Source organism: Phyllobates terribilis, unplaced genomic scaffold, assembly GCF_046119375.1.
Source record: "Phyllobates terribilis strain yellow unplaced genomic scaffold, ASM4611937v1 Scaffold_11__3_contigs__length_659146591, whole genome shotgun sequence".
In the NCBI taxonomy this organism is placed as follows: domain Eukaryota; kingdom Metazoa; phylum Chordata; class Amphibia; order Anura; family Dendrobatidae; genus Phyllobates; species Phyllobates terribilis.
In genome coordinates this window covers 462,376,853-462,402,310 of record NW_027362771.1, presented here as the reverse complement: position 1 = coordinate 462,402,310, position 25,458 = coordinate 462,376,853, and the positions used below count along the sequence as shown (strand labels likewise).

Below are 25,458 nucleotides of genomic sequence, written 5' to 3'. Positions count from 1 at the left end.
CTTGGAACCAGTGGTAAGGCCATTTCTTCATCAATCACCAAATCAATTTAATGCTAAACTGTTAGGCTGCGTGTCCACTATGCGTTTTTGCCGCGGAATTTCCACAGCGAAAACGCTTAAAAAACGCTTGGTAATACGTGCCCCATGGTCCCCAATGATAATCCACATGTGCTGTGCACATGCTGCGGAAATTTCCGCTGCGGATTATCATTGCGGAAAAATAAGCAGCATGTCCATTAATTTTGCGGACACGCAGCGTAATCGCCGCCATTGACTTGCATTGGACCGCGTGACATCCGCATCACTGCATCTGCACATGCGGATGGTACCCAGGTCTGGAGGAGAGGAGACTCTCATCCAGACCCAGGTACCATAGAAACTGTTAAAAAAAAAGAATTTAAAATAAAAAATAAATATTATACTGGCCTTCCGATGTCCCCCCGGTGTTTTCTCCCCTCTGTCTGCTCTGCTGTATGGGTCGCGGTGTTGTGAAGGACCTGCCATGACGTCATTGAGTCATGTGACCTGTCACGTGACTCAATGACGTCACCGCAGGTCCTTCACAACACCGCGAGCCGCCCAAGACACCGGATGCAGCGGAGAAAACACCGGGAGGACATCGGAAGGTGAGTATAATCTTTTTTTTTTTTTTTTATTTTTTACCATTCTTTTATTTTTAACTAACTTGGTCACACTACTATAAATCCATGCCGGTTGCATGGATTTATATAGTGTGACCAAGTTGTCAAGCACTTTTCCAAGTGATGCTAAAAATCGCTTGGAAAAGCGCTTGATAACCCGCATGCAGAAATGCATGTGAAGAATGCTTGACAAACGCTTCTACCTGGCGGGAAAAACGCATGTACAATCCGCATGCGTTTTTCCTGCCAGGGAGAAGCGGAAAAAATATGCAGCATTTCTGCATCATGGGCACTTAGCCTTAGTGTACCTGGAATGAAGACTAGAGTGTCTACCACTGGTCCTACTCCCGAGATTGTGGTGTGATGTTCCCTTATGAAGATCTCTTCATGGCCTTGCTCACATGGTCTTCATATCAATTTCCAGCAACAAGTCCCACTTTTCTCTTGAACAAAATGATAGCCAAAGAGGACAGACCTCAATTCCAGTCTTTGTCACCTTGCTCTGCACCACGATTACTTTTGAGAGCGGTGGCCTGAGGTCAATCCAACACTTGTAGCTGGACATCTGGTTCGTAGCTCAATGATATGCAAGTGTCTTTTGTAGACACTGTTTGACGCTTTAGTCTTGGTATGTGATGTCCAAATTGATATGAAGTACAGGACAAAATCAATCGTGGAACCAGTGGTATGGCCATTTCACTAAAATGTCCCTGGAGTTGCATTTCAACAATACAACGCCAGGCCACATGTTGATTGTGGTACTGTGAGCAGCCTGCGTGGCCTAAAATGTGCTTCCATGGCCTGCAGATCCTCCTGAATTGTCTCCCATCGAGCACATTTGGGACATCATTGTTTAAAAAATGCAAAGGAGCTGCCAGCAGTGAATATTGATGTTTCATGTGCCCAAGTGCATTCAGCATGGCAGGACGTTCCTCAAACAACCACTAATAACCTCACGAATAGCAGTCAAGACTGTAAGTCCGTGTATTTCTGCACGTGGAGCTCATACTCTATACTAAATTTGAGAGGTTTTCAAAAATGGTTTTCATATATTTCCATTATTTTATTAACATGTTTAAACAATCCTGTGTCTTCCGGAATTCCACAAATTTTCCTTCCTGGTGTTGAAATTTCAATGTTGAGAATTGTATTTATAACCCACAATAAAGCGCATCCAGCCCTTTATCTGCCACTACCACCAAGTGGAAGGTAGAATGTCGCCACGAGGAAGAGGGGGTGTATATGTATATATTTCTTTCTTGGAGCGTGACAATGAAAAATATATTTTTACTTACAAATGTGACACCCCAGGGGTCTGGTTGCCACAGTGATAGAGATATTACGTCTGAGAGCAGGTGGGAGGTCCTTTGGTCAGGGATCCTGTGCATGCCACACCTCCTGCCCAGTCTTGGGAGGGGAAGGACTTCCCCTATATAAACCTGGGGCTGAGGCAGGGTAGGGAGTTCTGAGAGGAGAAGACAGGGAGCAGAGCTGCTCTATGGGCTCTGCTCCACAGGCAGGCCCTGTCCAGGGGCCTGAGCCTGGAGTCAAGGAGAGTAGAGACAAGAAACAGCAGAAGCAATACTACTACGAGTCAGGGGCTGGCAGCTGCAGAGCTCGCCCTGACTGAGAAGCTTTCTTACCGGACCCGGCGTCCGAGGCTGTGGGGACTAACTCTTACCCAGCAGCAGAAGCCGACCGGCAGGGGATTTCAGGTCCTCAGGCCCAGAAACCCGAAGGCACGGTCACATGCGTGGGACCAGCACCGCCATCGTGGAGCGGAAGCCATTAGAAGGCCCCGAGTCACCGGCCATACGGGTGAGCACCACACGGTACACTCAGGGACGTGGGCTACTTATATCCGCTTCTAGCAAGGTAGCCAGAAGAGTACAGTCAGTTTGGGAGGCCTACAACTCCGCCTGGCCAGGGGAGATCCCATCTGCTCAAGGACTGACCAGGCCCCGTTCACTAGCAAGTACTCCGGGAGGGTCTATCGTTGTTACCAGTAAAGACCCTGAATTACACCGCACCGTCTCTGAGTGGTTCCTGCTACCCCCATCATCCACATCTGCTGCCCTGAGGCCATACCCCTCCCGTTGGGGGTTATACCATCTACGCTGCACCATCCATCCACCGGCCTCAGCGGACTGTCCTGCAGCGGCAGCTCCATAGCTGCATTCAACGGGTGGCGTAGTCGTCCTGCATCTACCGCTGTTACATCGCCGCTCAGTTTGACTCCCTGGGCACGGACCGGGTCACCGCCACGAGACTACAACCCTCAAGAGATCCGGCTCCGGGTAAGCTCCCGCGTGCGCAACGCAGCGTGACACAGGCCCAGGGGCGCGTCAACTTTGGCGTAGTCGGCAGGATTTCGTGCCCGCAACCACCGGGTACTGCGTGCCTGAAAAAGAGACTTTTCAAACTTACCTGTGGTGAAGATTCCCGCCATCCGGCGCCATCGGTGAAGTTTCCCGCCATCCGGCGCCATCTTCTGCCTTCTTCCCGCCATCCGTGGAGTTTTCCCGCCATTGGACGCCATCTTGAGGACGCCGCGCGGGAAGAAGAGGGGCGTGGACTCCGAAAGCGCGCGAGAACTGAAGCCCCGCCTCACGTCCGGACGTTGCGTAAGGTCCTGGAAGGAGCCCAGCAGACGCCGACGTCACAGGAGCGCGACGGAAGGTCCTCAACCCTGACGATCTACTGCGGAGCCGCGGCCTACGGAAGAGGATCATCGCAAGGTAGGCCACGGTCCACTAGGGGGGAGGAAGATGTCGGATACGGAGGAGAGCTTCACTGCCTCAACCCTCGCCAGCGCTACCGCTGCTGCAGTTATGCCCTTCACCATGCCCTATATCCCGGGAGCAGCTTGGCTACCCCAGTACTCAGGGGAGTCACATACCCTGCATGACTTTAGAGAAAAGCTGGATAGCCTCTTCCAGGTGTACCCCCTCACAGAAGAGCAAAAAGTGAGCATCCTGGTGGCCCAACTAACCGGGGCAGCCAAAAGGGAAGTAAAATCCTGGCCACCTGGGAGGAAGACTGTCGCAGGGATACTAACCCGGCTGAAGGACACCTTTGATACCCGCACCTCAGCCGAGATTAAGCTTAGATTCTACGGGTGCAAGCAGCGAGCGCATGAGAGTATAAGGGACTATGCACTAAACCTACAAGAGGCCCTGAGGGCCATTAAGCAGACCGACCCTGATGGAGTGGGAAACGAGGACAGGCTGTTGACCGAACAGTTTATAGAGGGACTATATTGTAATACCCACCGAACCCAGTTGCGGGCAATGGCCTTGCAGGATCCCCATCTGGGATTTGCACAGTTCAAGGACAGAGCCATCCGGGTGCTCCGAGAACCGGCACCAGGTGGCGTTGTGACCCACAGGCGCCCCACTACCACTTACCACCAGGAGGCGGCGCCCTTGTCGGCAGGGCCTGTGGGAGCTGATGCGCAGGCTTTGGACAATGACCCGGCTCCAGACCTACACCATCAGGTCCAAGAGCTAGCTAAGAGCGTTGCTGCGCTAACCCGAACTGTGCAGTCTTTACAGGTTTCCACTCCAGGGAAGATCCAGCTGGCATCCGGACCGGAGGACATCCCGTGGCGTCGACCAAGGAGGACCCCACCGGCCAGAGGAAGACCCAGTGACCGATACAGCGAGGACGGACGACCCATCTGCCGCCGCTGCAATCAACCCGGACATATGGCAAGGTACTGTTCTTTAAACGGGCACAACCTGGGGTAGAGGGCCGACCCCCAGGAAAAAGATCACCAGGCCCATCGAACTGGCGCGACAGATATGTGGGAGGACGTCCAGTCTTGCCTGTGGTACTGGATGGCATTCCCATGAGTGCCCTACTGGACACCGGGTCACAGGTCACCACCATCCCGTACGTGCTCTTTAAGCAATACTGGAGTGACTCGGATATTACCCGCTACCCTGACGACGACTTGAGTATCATCGCCAGCAATGGCCAGCCCGTGCCACAGATCGGATTTAAAGAAGTGACCATCAAAATCGGTAGAGTCGAACTGGCAGCACAGGGACTGATCATTGTAGATATTGACAAACATGAGAGTCACCCAAAAATAACTCTAGGAACTAATGTAATTGAAAATTGTCTTGCAGAGGTGATTTTCCTTTTACAGCAGGTTGCCAAGAACGCCAGTTCCGGCGAGCAGCGGGTGCTCCAGAAAGAGATCCGGGCACTGATGCGACGGCAACAGGTGGAACTCTCCGGCGGTGAGATTGGTAGCGTAAGAATGTGTGACCCTTTTCCTATTGCCATGCCCCCAAAAAGTGAAATGATGATTTGGTGCCGGGCAGCTATTGGTCTGGGAGGTAGAGATTACCAGGCAATGGTAGAACCAGTTTACTCAGACAGTAGGCCCACCATCTTGACAGCACGGGGGGTGGTTAATGTACGCCATGGGAGGGTGCCCGTTCGCATAATCAATATCGGGAAGAGGGAAGTGTACCTGCCCCGGTATGCCACGCTAGCCAAATTATATACCATTAACCAAAATGCTATACAATCTGTGGAACCCTTGCTTCCATCTCACCCGGAGGAAGGTAACGGCTCTACGAAAACAAAGGAGGACTGGTGTCAGCAACTACATTTGGGTACTGACTCCACTCCCTCACATCAGAAACAGGGAGTCTATCGGGTGGTTCAAGAGTACGAGAGAGTGTTTAGTAAACACCCGTTAGACTTCGGGCGAGTCAAGGGGGTAGAACACCACATCCCCACGGGAGACCATCCTCCCATAAAAGAGAGGTATCGACCCGTACCCCCTGCACACTACCAACACGCCAAGGGGATGCTTAGAGACATGAAGGAGGCTGGGGTGATCAGGGATAGCTGTAGCCCCTGGGCAGCTCCACTAGTTTTAGTCAGAAAAAAAGACAACACCATGAGGATGTGTGTAGATTACCGGAAAATCAACCGTATCACACACAAGGATGCGTACCCCTTACCAAGGATAGAGGAGTCATTGGCTGCTTTAAGATCTGCTAACTTCTTCTCTACCTTGGATCTCACTAGCGGGTACTGGCAGGTTCCTGTAGCAGAGGCGGACCGGGAGAAGACCGCATTCACCACCCCGATGGGACTTAGCGAGTTCACCTGCATGCCGTTCGGACTCTGCAACGCACCAGGAACCTTCCAACGACTAATGGAGTGTTGTCTGGGCCACAGAAACTTCGAGACGGTCCTGTTGTACCTGGACGATGTCATCGTATATTCCAAGACGTATGAGGACCACCTGAAACACCTGGCGGAAGTGTTCGAAGCTCTGGCAAGTTACGGCCTAAAGGTGAAACCCTCCAAGTGTCACCTCCTGAAACCAAAGGTGCAGTACCTGGGACACGTGGTGAGCGCTGACGGAGTGGCTCCCGACCCTGATAAGATCACCGCAATTAAGGAATGGCCAAGCCCCTCCAGCGTAAAAGAAGTGCGGCAGTTCCTCGGGTTGGTAGGCTACTACCGAAGGTTTATTCCCGGTTTCACCAAAAAGGCAGCACCTATGCAGGACCTCCTGATAGGCCAGTCCCGGAAGGCCAAGAACCAGAAGCCGCCCTTCAAATGGGAGGAGCTGGAAGAAGAGTCCTTCCGCCAGCTGAAGATGGCCCTCACGGGGGACGAAATCCTGGCGTACCCGGATTATAGCCAGCCCTTTATCCTCTACACCGACGCCAGTAACATCGGGCTAGGAGCCGTACTGTCCCAGATCCAGCAGGGGAAGGAACGAGTAATCGCCTACGCCAGCCGAAAACTGCGACCCACCGAAAGGAACCCCGAGAATTACAGCTCATTTAAGTTAGAGTTCCTGGCCGTAGTATGGGCAGTCACCGAGCGCTTTAAGCATTACCTCGCTTCTTCCCGGTTCACCGTGTACACGGATAACAACCCGTTGACACACCTGGACACGGCAAGACTCGGTGCCCTGGAGCAGAGGTGGATGGCCCGTCTGTCCAACTACGAGTTCACAATCAAATACCGGGCAGGACGCTCCAATACCAACGCGGACGCCCTGTCCAGGATGCCCAACCTGCCGGACGGAGGAGAAGATCCGGAGGGACTGGAAGAAGTTGAACTCCCTGCGTTCCACCGTCATGGGACTATCCAGTATTCCCACCGGGTAAGGAGTAAGCAGGCTGCTACGTTGAACCCCTTACCCCACTACAACTGGGCGGAAACGCAAGACAGCGACCCTGCCGTCCGACTGGTGAAGGAGATGCTGACTCGGCCGGAGGCTCGCCTTGAACCAGACGCTCCGGAGGAAGCCAAACAACTATGGGCAGAGAAGAGTCGACTGTTCCTTTACAAAGGGAAGTTGTGCCGCAGAATGGTTAACTCCCGGACGCATGAATTACTCTGGCAAGTAGTGGTGCCACGAAGAGACGCAGCCATGGTGATAGAGGCATACCACGACGGAGCTGGACACTTCGGGTGGAAGAAGCTGGAGTTCCTGCTGCGCGAGCGGTTCCACTGGGTAGGCATGAGGGGAACCATCGAGAAGTGGTGCAGAGACTGTGGCCCGTGCAACCTGAGAAGGAAGGACCGTGCCAGCCAGAAGACTCCCCTGCAGTCCATCGTCACCCGGCAACCGTTGGAACTGGTAGCCTTGGATCATGTAAAACTGACCCCAAGCAGAAGTGGCTACGTCTACGCGTTAACCATCGTGGATCATTACTCCCGGTTTCTGGTTGTCGTCCCCGTCAAGGACTTAACGGCTCAAACAGCAGCTAGAGCCTTCCAGCAGCACTTTTGCCGTCCACACGGGTACCCGGACCAAGTGCTGACGGACCAGGGACCTGCCTTTGAAGCGGAGGTCTTCCAGGAATTCTGCAATCTGTATGGCTGCCGGAAGATAAGGACGACACCCTACCATCCGCAAACTAATGGACTTTGTGAGAAAATGAACCAGGTGGTAATGGATCTTCTAAAAACGTTGCCCCTGGAAGAACGCAGTCTGTGGCCTGAGAAGTTGCCCGATCTGGTGGACCTATACAACCACATCCCGGTAGGTTCCACCAACTGTACCCCGGCTTACCTAATGAGGGCAAGACCTGGTAAGTTACCTGTTGACCTGGAAATGGGAGTCCTGACACCCGAGGACACTTCACCAGAAGCAGACTGGGACACAGAGAGGCAGCAGCAGTACCGGAGAGTACAGGAGAGCGTGGAGCGAAGTCTCTGTCAGGCTAGGGAAAGACAAGAGAAAACTTACAACCAGTATGCTCCCGCTGTTCCCCTGGTACCCGGAGAGCAGGTCTTGAAGAGGAAGAGACGGCTCCACAAGTTGGACGACCAGTGGGAAAAGGACCCGTACACCGTACTGCCCTCAAGCCACGAGAACCCGAAGGTTTGTACCATCAGTAAAGACGGAGGGGAAACCACAGCTATTGTATCCCGGGACCACCTGAAGAAGTGTCCCGAACAACTGAGGAACCCTGAAGAGGAACAAGAAGACCATCGACCCGTAGAGGAAAGGGAAGATATGGTTAGTACTGTGCTCGGGGACTTCCCTCGGTCTTGGACTCAAGTCAATGGTGCAGTTGTGGTACCCGTACTCACCTTCCTCCAACCAGCATCCCAAGCACCTACGGAGCAACAGGTAGAGCTGCAAGAACAGCCGGTCCAGGAGGCAGAAGACTCCACACAAGCAGAACAGGAGGATCAACCCTCTGCTTATAGTGAGCCTGCCGTACCCCTAGTGAGACAAAGAGCCGGTAGACAGCTGCCCAGTTTACCCTTGACAGCTCCTACACCCTGTAGTTCAGGGCCAGACAGTCAGCTCCGTAGGTCCACTAGGGCCACTAGAGGCCAGTTACCCGCACGCTGGAGGATTTGAAGTGTATAAATTGTTTTATTTATGTTTATCTGTGTATTGTTGCTTGTGTATAATTTTGTGTTTCCAGTTATTTTTCGGAGTCCTTGGTGGATTTACCGGGAATCCTTGTACATAGTTGGAGCGTAACCCAGGATGGACTAGAGACTGTTAAGGACTCGGGGTAGGACAGACCCCTACCTGGTTACGTCTCCCTGTTTTGGTGAAATGGACACCTTGCTTTCTTCAAAGACTGCACCCGGTTGCGGACACGCCGCAACCATCTTATGTGTTTTTCTTATTGTATTGTTATTGTTATACCTTGTTATGTTTTTCTAAAAAATATGTTTAGTCCCGGAGTACTAAATTTCACTAGGGGGGAATGTGACACCCCAGGGGTCTGGTTGCCACAGTGATAGAGATATTACGTCTGAGAGCAGGTGGGAGGTCCTTTGGTCAGGGATCCTGTGCATGCCACACCTCCTGCCCAGTCTTGGGAGGGGAAGGACTTCCCCTATATAAACCTGGGGCTGAGGCAGGGTAGGGAGTTCTGAGAGGAGAAGACAGGGAGCAGAGCTGCTCTATGGGCTCTGCTCCACAGGCAGGCCCTGTCCAGGGGCCTGAGCCTGGAGTCAAGGAGAGTAGAGACAAGAAACAGCAGAAGCAATACTACTACGAGTCAGGGGCTGGCAGCTGCAGAGCTCGCCCTGACTGAGAAGCTTTCTTACCGGACCCGGCGTCCGAGGCTGTGGGGACTAACTCTTACCCAGCAGCAGAAGCCGACCGGCAGGGGATTTCAGGTCCTCAGGCCCAGAAACCCGAAGGCACGGTCACATGCGTGGGACCAGCACCGCCATCGTGGAGCGGAAGCCATTAGAAGGCCCCGAGTCACCGGCCATACGGGTGAGCACCACACGGTACACTCAGGGACGTGGGCTACTTATATCCGCTTCTAGCAAGGTAGCCAGAAGAGTACAGTCAGTTTGGGAGGCCTACAACTCCGCCTGGCCAGGGGAGATCCCATCTGCTCAAGGACTGACCAGGCCCCGTTCACTAGCAAGTACTCCGGGAGGGTCTATCGTTGTTACCAGTAAAGACCCTGAATTACACCGCACCGTCTCTGAGTGGTTCCTGCTACCCCCATCATCCACATCTGCTGCCCTGAGGCCATACCCCTCCCGTTGGGGGTTATACCATCTACGCTGCACCATCCATCCACCGGCCTCAGCGGACTGTCCTGCAGCGGCAGCTCCATAGCTGCATTCAACGGGTGGCGTAGTCGTCCTGCATCTACCGCTGTTACATCGCCGCTCAGTTTGACTCCCTGGGCACGGACCGGGTCACCGCCACGAGACTACAACCCTCAAGAGATCCGGCTCCGGGTAAGCTCCCGCGTGCGCAACGCAGCGCGACACAGGCCCAGGGGCGCGTCACATACACAAGCAGAAAATATGTACACATACATAATACACTGCTCTAAAAAATAAAGGGAACACTTAAACAACAGAATATAACTCCAAGTAAATCAAACTTCTGTGAAATCAAACTGTCCACTTAGGAAGCGACACTGATTGGCAATCAATTTCACATGCTGTTGTGCAAATGGAATAGACAATAGATGGAAATTATTGGCAATTATCAAGACACACTCAATAAAGGAGTGGTTCTGTGGGTGGGGAACACAGACCACATCTCAGTACCAATGCTTTCTGGCTGATGTTTTGGTCACTTTTGAATGTTGGTTGTGCTTTCACACTCGTGGTAGCATGAGACGGACTCTACAACCTACAGAAGTTGCTCAGGTAGTGCAGCTCATCCAGGATGGCACATCAATGTGAGCTGTAGCAAGAAGGTTTGCTGTGTCTGTCAGCGTAGTGTCCGGAGGCTGGAGGTGCTACCAGGAGACAGGCCAGTACACCAGGAAACGTGCAGGGGGCCGTAGGAGGGCAACAACCCAGCAGCAGGACCACTACCTCCGCCGTTATGCAAGGAGGAACAGGAGGAGCACTGCCAGAGCCCTGCAAAATGACCTCCAGCAGGCCACAAATGTGCATGTGTCTGCACAAACGGTTAGAAACCGACTCCATGAGGGTGGTATGAGGGCCCGAAGTCCACAGATGGGGGTTGTGCTCACAGCCCAACATCGTGCAGGACGCTTGGCATTTGCCACAGAACACCAGGATTGGCAAAGTCACCACAGGCGCCCTGTGCTCTTCACAGATGAAAGCAGGTTCACACTGAGCACATGTGACAGAGTCTGGAGACGCCGTGGAGTGCGATCTGCTGCCTGCAACATCCTTCAGCATGACCGGTTTGGCAGTAGGTCAGTAATGGTGTGGGGTGGCATTTCTTTGGAGGGCCGCACAGCCCTCCATGTGCTCGCCAGAGGTAGCCTGACTGCCATTAGGTACTGAGATGAGATCCTCAGACCCCTTGTGATACCATATGCTGGTGCGGTTGGCCCTGGGTTCCTCCTAATGCAGGAGAATGCCAGACCTCATGTGGCTGGAGTGTGTCAGCAGTTCCTGCAAGATGAAGGCATTGAAGCTATGGACTGGCCCACCCATTCCCCAGACCTGAATCCGATTGAGCACATCTGGGACATCATGTCTCGCTCCATCCACCAACGTCACGTTGCACCACAGACTGTCCAGGAGTTGGCGGATGCTTTAGTCCCAGGTCTGGGAGGAGATCCCACGGGAGACCAACCGCAAACTCATCAGGAGCATGCCCAGGCGTTGTAGGGAGGTCATACAGGCACGTGGAGGCCACACACACAATACTGAGCCTCATTTTGACTTGTTTTAAGGACATTACATCAAAGTTGGATCAGTCTGTACTGTGTTTTTCCACTTTAATTTTGGGGGTGACTCCAAATTCAGGCCTCCATTGGTTAATAAATTTGATTTCCATTGATTATTTTTGTGTGATTTTGTTGTCAGCACATTCAACTTTGTACAGAACAAAGTATTCAATGAGAATATTTCAATCATTCAGATCTAGGATGTGTTATTTGAGTGTTCCCTTTATTTTTTTGAGCAGTGTACATTCACTTGATTGACTGGCAGTAACAATACAGTTAAAAGTGCATCTGTCACCAGGTCAAAAGCAGACAGTTTTTGCTGTTATTTTATTTCTTCAGCTCCCTGTAAATATATACTTTAACCTTTTTTTTTTTTTTTTTGGGCATTTTTATTAACAGACAACTTTCATGGTCTTTACCAGAGAGAGTAGCTACAGAGCAGCCTGAATACGCGTCCCCAGAAAAGTCTTCGAGCCGCTCCCCTATATAAAGTCCATAAAAATTTGCATATTGTGTGACTAAATAAAAAGGCTTATATCTAAAACCATATAGCAGATTAAAAGAAAAGAATTAAAAAAAAAAAACACTAAAAACGCACAATAATCAGGGAAACGGCAGGAATGAAGCAAGAGTAAAAAGTAGGTGCTTTTGACATGGAGACAGGTTCTCTTTAAATATACTAAGTATTATGTAATATGATACAGAAATTTTACTTTTTCTACTTTGCTAATATAAGACAGAAGGGAAAAAAACCTTCTCTTGGGAGTCCTATTATTTGATAGTGGTTATCAACAGAAACGGCTGTGAACAATTTGCATTGGTTTATAATGTAAATGAATAAAGATATGGCTAATTCAGACAAATCTTAGTGCCTATCATTTCTGATGAACGAAAAAATAATTGAGGTTCTTATTGCAAAACTTCTAAAGAAGAACGATCATGAATAACTAAAGTTTATAGCGCAGCCACAAGGGTGTGGAGTCGGTAAGCCAAACCCCAGACTCCTCAATTTCCCTGACTCCTGACTCCACTGCCCTGCCTCACTACTGAGCGTGTACATAAAGTGCAGCACTGCCTCACTACTGAGCGTGTACATAAAGTGCAGCACTGCCTCAATACTGAGCGTGTACATAAAGTGCAGCACTGCCTCGCTACTGAGCGTTTACATAAAGTGCAGCACTGCCTCAATACTGAGCGTGTACATAAAGCGCAGCACTGCCTCGCTACTGAGCGTGTACATAAAGCGCAGCACTGCCTCGCTACTGAGCGTGTACATAAAGTGCAGCACTGCCTCGCTACTGAGCGTGTACATAAAGTGCAGCACTGCCTCGCTACTGAGCGTGTACATAAAGCGCAGCACTGCCTCGCTACTGAGCGTGTACATAAAGTGCAGCACAGATTCATCTCAACTAAAAGCCGAGATGCTTAGATCAGGAACAGAACAGACATTTATAGGACATTTCCAGAACTTTCCCAAATTCTTATGAAAACATTTACAGCACACCCTGCATTGTACTACTGTACCCAATGTATTATATATTGTCGATCCATTTCATACCGACTCTGACTCCACCAAAATGGACACAAACTCCAAAGCCCTGGCAGCCACAGGCCACGACCATCACTCACCTGTAGGAAAGGTTACCCTTGGTGGCTACTACTGAAACTGCTCAAACCACTTTTGGGATGTCCAATGATGCAGCGGATGAGGGGCAGCATGCAGCCTCACCACAATCTACCATGTACACAATGTACATCTATAACTCAATTAGCTTGAGTCTAAAAATTATGTTATGTAGTACATTGGTGCTACAGGTGTGGGGGAGAGAATGTATAGAAAATTAAGGAAATGGAAGTTCAAGAAGTTATTGGCAGAGGCATTGGCAAAAAGCAAGATAAAGGGCAGGCTGCAGACCATAGTCTACAGCCGAATTCAGAAACCCAAAGACACTTAATAAACTACTTTCCCTCTCATTACACCGTGTGACTGCAAAGCCTGGACAACGAGCCTGACGCGCTGCAGGAGCCCTCCCCAAACCACAACAAGGGCTTCATTTCATGAACAGATCAGATCAGGCAGCCAAAAATTATCACCGAGCCGCACTTGTAGCTGTCACCTGCGGTGGGTATAATTACAGGCTCAGAGAACGCCCACGTCAAATGGCAAGAAAAGGGACCTGCGGATGGCCAAGCTCAGGCGGACAATGCAAAATGTGCACCACCCGAGGAGAGTCCACACACATCAGCAAGGGGAGACTAATAAAAATGACAGCCGAGAAAATAACAATACTGTCTGGGACAGCACAAAATATTACAGCATTCAGCTAGCCAGAAATCGTAGTCCTATCTATCTAAATGACCAAAAAGGTAGAGACATATGGGTTAGGATTTCTCCTAAGTAATATACCCAGAAATGAAGCTATGGCAATATCCAGGGCACCATCGCAGAGATGATTAACACGAAGACACAATTGTACTTTGGATAGATTTTTTTAAGACGACAAAAAAGGTGTAGTTAGAAAAAAAAAATTATACATGTGCGAGCATGCATAACACATTATATATATACACACACAGTAATGGGCAAAAGATTTAGGCAGGAGTTGAAAGATGCAAAAAATGTTGTTTTAAAAATAGAAGCGCTAGTAGTTTATTTCTATCAATTAACAAAATGCAAAGTGAACACAAGAGAAACCTAAATCAAAGCAATATTTGGGGTGACCGCTCTTTGACTTCAAAACAGCATCAAACCATCAATACTTGTAGGTACACTTACAAAAAGCTTTTGAAGAAATTTGCAAGGGGGAAAGGGAGTTGTTCCAAGAATCTTTGAGAACAAACCATAGATCTTCTGTGGATGCAGGCTTGTGCAAACCCTTCTGTCTTCATGTAGTCCCAGACAGACTATGATTTTGAGATCTTGGCTTTGCGGGGGTCTATCACTACCAGGACTCCTTGTTCTTCTCTACATTGAAGACTATTCATAATGACACTGGTTGCATGTTTGGGGTCTTGTCCTGGTGCAGAGCAAATTTGGAGCCAATTGGATGCCTGCTTTATGGTATTGCATGATGGATAAGTATCTGCATGCAATTATTCTGTCATCTTTAAGGCTTTTACTGGCTGTAGAGTAGAGTACTTTGATTTACGCAATTGAGCATTGTTCTGCATACAAATCATGGTTTTCATGTAAGATGGAGACTTTTTCCTGTACCACTGGCAGTAGGTTTCAGAGTTGATTTTTGAGTTCATCTTCAACCCCAAAAGGTCCAACTAGTTAATCTTTACCAATAGTAGTTGGTAAAGTTTCCCATAGTAGTACCAAACTTCCACCTTGCTGGTTTCTGAGTCGCAGTGGAGGTCCGTACCTGTTACTGATCCAGCCACAGGCCAATCCATCTGGTCCGTCAAGAGTCACCATCATCACATCAGTCCATAAAACCTTTGAAAAATCGGTCTTCAGGTATTTCTTTGCCTGGTCTTGACATTTCAACTTATGTGTCTTGCTCAGTGGTGGTCAGGTGTCAGCCTCCTTACCTCGGCCATATCTCGGAGCACTGACCACCTTGTACTTCCAGGCAGTCCAGGGAGGTTGCAGTTATTGAATATGACAGCACTAGAGGATAATGGCTTCCTGGTCGCTTCACATTTGATTCTACTCAAATCTTTGCCAGTTAATGGGCAACTTTTTCTCAACACGGTTTTTGCAGCCTTGTTGACCAGTAGCAACAAAAAAAACAACTTTTGATGGTTCTGTGATCACCCCAATATCTAAGCACTTTCAAGAGTGCTGCATACCTCTGATGAACATTTAACAATTTTTCTGTGCACTCTCTTTTTTGGCCCATTTAGCCTGAGGAAAACAAGCTAATAATTCTGCACATCTTGGTAAAAGGGTGATGTATCCTTAGGCCCCCCCCTCCTCTGTACACAAATGCACAAAACCAGATCTGCTTCATAAAATAAGCTTTAAAGATTATATATATTGGTCGAAATACTCGCTTGTGCACAGAGTATAAAATAACATGCATATATTATACATGCACAGCACTGGGCAATATATAATTTATTTTTTTAAGTGTATACAGTTCCCGTGTTCACCATCTTATACCAAACATTACTGGTTATTGTTCAAAGCCGTTCCAGACCTTAAGATTACAGCATAGTCACAAACATCACAAATCTCAGTATGAAAATAGTCCTGACAGCCAAAGCCAGCCACATACTGTGCAACCATAAGAGCCGCTGGATGCAAGTCTAGTAAATACAGCAAGTCTCCCATGAAATATTATGAACAGTTTACAAAAAAAAGAAAATGAAATATTGTATGACAATATATCTTATCCTTTTAAGACTGCACTTAAAACATGTTGGTGGTCTTTGACATAGATCTTGGCTCAAACGCCCCTTCCCCCCCAAAAAAAATCTAAATGAAATGGGGGAAAAAAAAAAAAACGCAAGAGCATTTGTGACGATCACAGCCCTCACCCTGGAAAGTGGGGGTTACTCGGAGCCGGGTCAGATGTTGGAGGGGGTTGCAGTCGTGGCCCGGACCCGGTCCGTGCAAAGGGCGGTCACAATAAAAGATGTAATGGGCTTTCAGGGTTGAGTGGTAATTTTCCGACTACGCCACTTACGGTTCCCGGTGACGGACACCGGCGCTGTTTCAGTCCACTGAGGCCGGTGTTACGGACAGCCAAGATGGAACGGCTCCCCGCCTCAGGGCACTGTGAGGAAGGATGGTGGGTGCAGTGCCGCGGAGTAAATAACAGGCTGAAGCGGGGTGTGAACTCATCCAGGGTTTTTACTCACATTCAGATGAACTTTAGCCGCAAAGCTTCCCTCTGCTCTTCGCGGCGTGGTGCGGCCACCAGGAAGGGGGTCCAGCACTTTCCAGGTTGATCAGGAGCACCTGTCGAGACCCCTCTGGTGTGTGTGTTCCTCTCCTTGGTGAGTTCTCCCACTAAGTCTTCACTTGACTGTATGTGTGGTTAGAACTAGGTGTAAGGCCGGGTCCCACTGGATAAACGCAGGTAGAGAGGTACAGGTGGCGTATGCCGCTCCGTCGGTATCCCTCCTGGGATCCACTGAGCCTCCGGGCTTTTCTGACAGAGACGTGAAGTAACAGAGTCAGATATCGGGGGCCGGTCACCCCTATTGCAGCAGGAGTCCCTCTGACTAAGCCAGAGTAAGAAATACAGGTGGCGTATGCCGCTCCGTCTGTATCCCCCTGGGATCCTTTTGCCTGTGGAGCTTTTCTCCTCTACTCCCCTCCAGGCCTTCTTAGGTAGGGTCCTTGACCGGGTAGAGACAGCCGTTAACTCTAGCCCGCCCCTCGCCTCAAGGCCAGAGAACGAGGACCGTGTATCTTCAATAGGCTGCAGGTTCTATCAGAAAGCCTTCAGCGATGAAGATCACAATCAAAGATCTTGAACTTAAGATGGCTGAAGATTAAATATGAATTAGTAAGTGTAACCTAAAAATGTGTTCTCCACCCTCACCCACTACATGGTTCCCCCTATCTTTGGTTCCCCCCATCTCCTATATCCCGGGCCAGGGCAGCACCCTGGTGCATTTAGACCCCCTTCAGGACAGGAGTGGTGTAGTGTTGAATGGTGAAGTAAGGTCCTGAGAAGTGCTCCATCCTTACCTGGAAGAGGAGATACCACACCTCAAGCTGAGGTGCAGTACCCCTGTGGTGACTGAACCCTCAGGGGCGCCACACATTAAAGTACGTATGTAGTATGAGCATAAGTAGTAAGTACGTAGTAAGTACGTACACAAGTCGTAAGTCTGCAGGCAAGTAGTATGTGATGTCCACAAGATCAACCCACCTACCAGATCGAAACACCTTAGGACTGCTCTCTAAATTCTGACATTATGCAAGTGAACTGTAATAAGATTTTAAAGACAAACTTTAAAAGGTATTCCCATCTCCACCATGGTGGTGTGTGTAATAATAATAATATTATTATTAATAGCAAATCCCTCCAATTAGAAATGCAGTATAGTTCTTCAGATTCGCCATGTCGCTTACTTGATGTGCAGAGCATTGCAGTAGCTTATATATCCATGGTTATGACCACTCATATAGTGACAGGTATCCATGGTTATGACCACCAAGTGCTGTCTAACTAAGCTACTGCTATGCCCTACATGAGGTAAGTGACATAGTTAATCTGAAAAACTATACAAAATTTCTAATTGGAGGCATTTGCTAATATTTTATACCTACTACATATTGGGTTAGGATCTTGGAGATGGGAATACCCCTTTAAGAGAAAACTTTACTCATGAAAACAATGCTATGTACCATGAGCTCAGCTGTACAAACATTTCTGATGGGAAAAATCAACCAAGACTTTAGGTATCTGAAGAGAAACCCTGCATGTAGAGCTACGAGAGGAACTGCACCAGATGTAAAGATGTTGGGTGTGAGATTAATGTTGCAGTGTTTGGAGATTTTAAGTTAACAGTCATTTTTGCATGTAATGTTCTCATGAACCTTCTTCACGTCCACATCAGGTCTGTGGCAGGGAGGGATGGTCAGCTGCCGTTATATCACAGCATGTTATCATGTACAAGTGATCAGAAAAGGAGTGACGTGGGATATGGACACTCAGTAATGGCAGATTTACTCAGTGCCTTGAGAAGTTTATTATATTATATGCCAATAGCAACTGATGTTTTGCAGTTCAGTGTATGCATTAGTAGCCATTACTGACCCAAACTCTGACAATCCTTTGACATCTTCAAGGGAATGGAGCACCAAAAAAAACAACCTACGGATTAAGGTTGTATGTATGTATGTATGTATGTATGTATACATACACATATCAAAAAGGGCTGTGGAGTCGGAGCCCATTTTGGTGAAGTCGGTATAAAGTGGACCGACTCAGACTCCTAAAATTTGGTACAGTAATTCAATGCAGTTTGTGGGAAATATTTTTTCACAAGAATTTGGGAAAGCTATGAAATGTCCTACACTGTGTGCAGAATTATTAGGCAAATGAGTATTTTGATCACATGATACTTTTTATACATGTCGTCCTACTCCAAGCTGCATAGGCTTGAGAGCCAACTACCAATTAAGTAAATCTGGTGATGTGCATCTCTGTAATGAGGAGGGGTGTTGACTAATGACATCAACACCCTATATAAGGTGTGCTTAATTATTAGGCAACTTCCTTTCCTTTGGCAAAATGGGTCAGAAGAGAGATTTGACGGGCTCTGAAAAGTCCAAAATTGTGAGATGTCTTGCAGAGGGATGCAGCAGTCTTGAAATAGCCAACAGGGTCGAAAGAAGCGTGTTGGCCAAAAAAGGCGCAAAATAACTGCCCATGAATTGAGGAAAATCAAGCGTGAAGCTGCCAAGATGCCATTCGCCACCAGTTTTGCCGTATTTCAGAGCTGCAATGTTACTGGAGTATCAAAAAGCACAAGGTGTGCAATACTCAGGGACATGGCCAAGGTAAGGAAGGCTGAAAACCAACCACCTTTGAACAAGAAACATAAGATAAAACGTCAAGAATGGGCCAAGAAATATCTTAAGACTGATTTTTCAAAGGTTTTATGGACTGATGAAATGAGAGTGACTCTTGATGGGCCAGATGGATGGGCCAGAGGCTGGATCAGTAAAGGGCAGAGAGCTCCACTCCAACTCAGACGCCAGCAAGGTGGAGGTGGGGTACTGGTATGGGCTGGTATCATCAAAGATGAACTTGTGGGACCTTTTCGGGTTGAGGATGTGTGACGCCCTCCCTGAGCTGATGAGGGTAACTTGGAGGTGGGCCTTGACGATGCTGTGGGGGATGCAGTCGTGGCCAGGGTTGTCACAGTAAAAGAAAATGGGCTTTTGGATGAGTGGTTGTTCGACTACGCCACCTGTGGTTTCTGGTGAAGGCCACCAGCGCTGCAACAGTCCTCTGAGGCTGGTGTTCTGGCAGCTTGGCTGGTACTACTCCCCACAGGCGGAGTAGGCCTCAGGGCAGTGTTAGGTGAGCTGTGTGGAGAGATGGTGGGTGCAGTGCCGCGCGGGAATAACCAAGCGGAGGCAGTATATGAAGTCATCCAGGTTTTTACTCACTTTAGATGGACTTTCAGCCGCAAAGCTTCTCTCTGCTACACACGGCATACTGCGGCCACCAGGAAGGGGGTTCAGCACTTCCCAGGTAGATCAAAAGCACCTGTCAAGACCCCGTCGGTGTGTTCCTCTCCTTCTACTCCCGCTTGTGTCCCCCCCTGGGATCCACTAAGCCGCCGGGCTTTTCCAACAGTGACGTGAAGTACACAGTCAGATATCGGGGGCCATCCCTCTGACTAGGCAGGAATCCCTCTGACTAGGCCAGAGTGAAGAATACAGGTGGCGACTCCGCTCCGTCCGTATCCCCCTGGGATCCTTTCGCCTGTGGAGCCTATCTCCTCTGCTCCTCTCCGAGGCCTTCTTAGAACGGGACCCTGACCGGGCAGAGACACTGGTTAACTCTGTCCCGCTCCTCGTCTCAAGGCCTGAGAACGAGGACCGTGAATCTTCAGCCAGCTACAGACTCTTGCTGGACCCTGACAGAAGACCACAATCAAAGACCTTGAACTAAAGATGGCCATTTATTATATATGTCGCCATCAGTGCTTCCTGTAAGTGTGTCCTCCACCCTCACCCACTACTTGGTTCCCCCTATCTTTGGTTTCCCCCCATCTCCTCTATCCCGGGACGGGGCAGCACCCTGGTGCATTTAGGCCCCCTACAGGACAGGAGTGGTGTAGTGTTGAGTGTGAAGTGGGGTCCTGGGTGATGCTCCATCCTTACCTGGAAGAGGAGATACCACACCTCTATCTGAGGTACAGTACCCCTGTGGCGAATGAACCCTCAGGGGCGCCACAGATGGAGTGAAGCTCAACTCCCAGACCTACTGCCAGTTTCTGGAAGACAACTTCTTCAAGCAGTGGTACAGGAAGAAGTCGGTATCGTTCAAGAAAAACATGATTTTCATGCAGGACAATGCTCCATCACATGCATCCAACTACTCCACAGCGTGGCTGGCCAGTAAAGGTCTAAAAGAAGAAAAAATAATGCCATGGCCCCCTTGTTCACCTGATCTGAACCCCATAGAGAACCTGTGGTCCATCATAAAATGTGAGATCTACTGAGAGGGAAAACAGTACACCTCCTGGAACAGTGTCTGGGAGGCTGTGGTGGCTGCTGCATGAAAACAGATCAAGCAACTGACAGAATCTATGGATGGAGGGCTGCTGAGTGTCATCATAAAGAAAGGTGGCTATATTGATCACTCATTTTTTGGGGTTTTTGTTTTTTTCATGTCAGAAATGTTTATTTCTAAATTTTGTGCACTGATATTGGCTTACCTGGTGAAAATAAACAAGTGAGATGAGATTATATTTGGTTTTTATTAAGTTGCCTAATAATTCTGCGCAGTAATAGTTACCTGCACAAACAGATATCCTCCTAAGATAGCCAAATCTAAAAAAACCCCACTCCAACTTCCAAAAATATTAAGCTTGGATATTTATGAGTCTTTTGGGTTGATTGAGAACATAGTTGTTGATCAATAATAAAAATAATCCTCTAAAATACAACTTGCCTAATAATTCTGCACACAATGTATAAATGTCTGTCCTATTCCTGATCTAAGGGTCTAGACTTTAGCTGAGATGAATCTGTGCTACAGTAAATTTATCACTTAAACATGAGCAATGTATGAGGGAATTGGAGTTGGTGGAATGTAAATTGAGGAGTCGAAGGTTTGGCTTACCGACTCCACAGCCCTGATCTCAACAGACTAACTCCGATCCTAGTTGTTTGCATTAGGAGTTAATATGGGCAAAGGTCCTAGAGAGGGGTGGAGGAGTAGGTGAGCTGTGACATCTAACATCATATTTCAGGAAACATCACATGTACATTAGCCACAATGAACTGATTCTGACCCTATTTTTTGCATCTAATCAGGATGAGCAAAAGTTGTTGTGAAAGGAGGGGGAGAAAAATCAGCTGTGACCTAGTCTATTGTGGACTGGTGAATCCTGTGTTATCAACTATGTATTGAAGTTTTACTGGTCATTGTAAGGGCAGGTGCAGACGGCCATAGATACACTCGGATGAGAGCATCAGGCCGATTATGCAAATCACACGCTGATAAAACTCTGATCTGAGTTTTATCAGAGTGAGCACAGTGTGTTCCCGAGGCTCTCGGATGAGAGAATCAGAGCACACTGAGGAGAAAATGGAGACTAAAACATTTCAAGTTGTGAAGTGGCAGAGCTCGCAAACAGCACCTTCAGCACTTTGTTCTAGCAATTAACAGCGGTCAGGCATCACTAGTTTACACATAGTGCTACCAAGGTCTTATAAGACGAAACTCCTTTAAGGAAAGGCTGAAGAGTAATGGACATCTCCAGGTATTGGATAAATAGCAAGCAAACTAAAATATATTGAACATTGGAATACCCAGACAACAACTTTATACACTGGGAAACTAAAACAAAAACTACGCTTACCAAAAATGCTATTAAACTCCGTTTCGTAGACTCCCACAGAAAGCAGCTCTTGATAAAACGCATCGTGTTCCAGATTGCCATAGTGATTTTTTTCACACGATAAACATTTCTCGATAAGATCTGATAAAAAGGATAAATGATTAAAAAAGCTGGAAATCTGTGGCTCTTTTTGAAACATTTCAGACATTGCAAACTTAGACGAGACAGTCTTAAAGTGTGCCAGAGTTCTCAAAGTAGCTCAGGTATTTAATAAATTTGAGGGACACAAAGTTGTTATTTAGGCCATGTTCATACTCTGTCCACCTTGCGCATGTCAAAAATGTTGCCAAAACTAAAATCAGAGATTTTTGGTCCATATAGTTTATTAAATTAGATACTGTCGTTCTACAACTAAAAAAAATAACAAAATAATTGCATTTAGGAACTTGGCTAGATTGTTACTACTAACTGAATCATTTCCCCCTTACTGCCATTGCTCTTCATGCAGGTAGCACTCAAACCTATTTCTTGCTGGAGCTCAGGTCCACATGATAAACCTATAAGGGCAGAATAAAGCCTGTAGCTCGCTAGTTGTGCACAATTAAACACTTTGGCCCTAATTCACAAAGGGGTATTTGTCACTTTTCTTGCATAAAAAACACACAAACACACATCACAGCCAGCTCCACCAAAAAGTGGAAGATTATGGGCGGGATGGGGCATGGCTAAGTCCCACACTCAAATTCAGGAAAATTTACTTGGAAACATACTCCAATCCCTGACTGGAGTAACATTTCTGTCGCACACCACTTGTAAGGTGTGCGTAATTCATTAGGTGGCATGTGCCTCTCAATGAATTAGGTGTACCCGACTCCAGTCCCGTTCATTAAAGCGCACCTGTCAGCAGGATTGTGCTCAGTAAATTACATACACTGTCAGGTGGGCGACATTACACTGATTAAAATGATACGTTGGTTGATTAAATCAGTCTTGTGGTTCTTGTGTAATCTTTACTTTCAGTTTGGAAAATAATTATATGCTCGTGCTTCGGGGTGGCCTGTGCGGGGCGCTCTATCTGGTGCTCTGCTTACATGTTCATCTGTATGCTCTTATGACCGCTCACTGTGCCTTCACTGATCTGCCTCCTATTTTACATAATGCATGTAGTAGAGCGGGGTTAGGTAAAATAGGAGGCAGGTCAGTGAACGATCAGTGAGCTGTCATAAGAGCATACAGATGAATATGTAAGCAAAGCACGGGCATATTATCTCCAACCTGAAAGTAAAGATCACCCAAGAACCACAGGACGGATTTCATCAACCAAGGTATCATTTTAAACAGTGTAATGGCGCCCACCTGACAGTGTATGTGGTTTACTGAGCACAATCCTGCAGACAGGTGCGCTTTAAGATTGGCGTACACAACACCAGTCTTAATGAATCAGCCCATTGAGTCTGTTTTGCTCATCTAGCTAGATCACATCAGATCCATCATCATCTATATAGACAGAATGTAAAAGTAAATCCAGAAAACAAACTTTTTTTGAAAACTTTGGATTGTCTTCTATAAAGCGTTTTTCTTTGGGATGAAAAGTTCTTATACTTGCTCGGACCTGGAAAATAAAACACACAATACATGTGTTACTGGATCACATTTTACTTGCTGTCTTCACAAACCACTAAATTACACAACTTACTGGATTAAATATTAGATCAATCTCTAGATGAACGACTCCTTTTGAGGCACTGGATAAGTCTTTGTTCTTCAGCAAATAAGCCACTTGATGTCCATGTCTTACCTGGGGATGATGAAAAAAAAACGGTCAAAATCTTCAGGACTACAAAATTCTCATTTTTTTATTTTTTTTTTTTATATTCTTTTGCGGAGCTCATTTCAAGGCCAAATCATATTTTAATACAGATAATTTATCTGTTGGCCTGGAACGCAAAAAAATATACTGTATATTGTATTTATTTTTTGGAATAAAGGACACAGATGAGTAAATTGCTATGACAATTGTGCCGATTAGAGCTTATAGAAACAACCCTATTCATTTGAAGGACACAAAAGATTTCAATTGCAGAAATGTAAGCAGTACACCTGTTGTGTTAATTCACCAAAGGGCTGCAGTTACATGTATAACTATTGATGCAGTTTGTGGACAAAACTGGACTACAGTGGGAAGGAGAGGTATAGGTTCTGCCCCTTTAATTCCCATTTCTTTTGAATCTACTCCTGACATTGGCGCGCATACAAAAAAAAGTGCAATTCAGCATAATTGTATCCTATGTACCAAATATTAAGCAGATTTGCAGGCAAAACTTCTGTAATGCAGCACTGTGGATGAAATTTTACCAAACCTGCATTGTAAGTAGTGCCGAGAATTGAAAATCTGTCCGGCAGGACAACGTATTTTCATACCTTGCAATGTAAAGCTGTTGAAAGTTTACAGCATTTCTGCACCAAAACCTACAGGATTTGATTAAGATTTTGCAACTGTAGAAAACCCGAAGTGTATCAGGCCAATGTGGATGTGCTCTCAAAGTATGAGCACTGATGAAGAAGTGACTACTAGTCTGTACACCTGGGCCAATGCTTTGTCAGAGGCATTGCCAAGTTACTAAACACCAACCGTGAACACTCATAGTTGGCAAATAAGAAATGTAATCAAATTCCCATTTATAGACATGAAAATTGCCTCTTCAAAGAGGAAGACGTCTAGAACTCTATAGCGGCACCTGTTGGAAGCAGCAATCCTAAAAGTCACAATTGACCCTTTAACGAGTCTTGTAATATGAATCATAGAATGTTAGAGTTGGAGGGGACCTCCAGGGTCATCAGGTCTAACCCCCTGCTCAATGCAGGATTCACTAAACCATCTCAGAGGTGTCTGTCCAGCCTCTGTTTGAAGACTTCCATTGAAGGAGAACTCATCACCACCTCTCGTGGCTGCCTGTTCCACTCATTGATCACCCTCACTGTCAAAAAGTTTTTTCTATTATCTAATCTGTATCTTCTCCGATTCAGTTTCATCCCATTGCTTCTAGTCTTCCTTTGTGCAAATGAGAATAAAGCGGATCCCTCTACTGTGTGACATCCCTTCAGATATTTGTAGACAGCTATTAAGTCTCCTCTCAGTCTTCTCTTTTGCAAGCTGAACATTCCCAGATCCTCTAACCGTTCCTTGTAGGACATTGTTTGTAGACTGGGATAAAAGCCAAATCGGAATCTCAATGTGCATACATGGTGTTTCGGGGTGTTGCCCCTCATCAGTGCAAAGTATGAGATCTGATTTGGCTGGGTGAGAGGCTCTGGACTAAGCTCTAAGGTGTAATATTTCTCCTTGTGGAGAGTGACATGACAGCTCTGGCATGTCAAGGTAAGGAGGCCATAAGGAGAAATGTTACCCCATTTATAGACAGGCAGACTGTTGGCTACGCATTACACATATAAGATGTTATAATGCATATATTGTATAGTTGCAGATAATATGATCTGGGCACCTTTGGGTGAGAGTTAAAGAAAAAAAAAAAAAAAAAGTACAATCCTTGAAAGCATGGCAGAGGTCATTGGTCACTTTCACTACAACTATATGCCCATTCAGTGCAACCGGGAAACTTTTGTTGGTCCAGTGGAAAGAGAGAAAAAAAATAAGCCCATGAAACTAAAAAGAAAAAACTTCTTCC

The 25,458-nt window shown here is 47.4% G+C and overlaps 1 protein-coding gene across 1 annotated transcript in view; it reads right to left on the bottom strand.

Annotated features, from left to right (window-relative positions):
• MCTP2 (multiple C2 and transmembrane domain containing 2) overlaps window positions 1–25,458 on the bottom strand; it is a 196,719-nt gene that overhangs the window by 47,194 nt on the left and 124,067 nt on the right. Inside the window, exons 15-17 of the mRNA XM_073653317.1 lie at window positions 23,469–23,570; window positions 23,310–23,384; window positions 21,794–21,913 (exon numbers count right to left, since the gene is read on the bottom strand). Coding sequence (XP_073509418.1) covers window positions 21,794–21,913; window positions 23,310–23,384; window positions 23,469–23,570 — 297 coding nt within the window. The remainder of the gene's footprint in view (window positions 1–21,793; window positions 21,914–23,309; window positions 23,385–23,468; window positions 23,571–25,458) is intronic.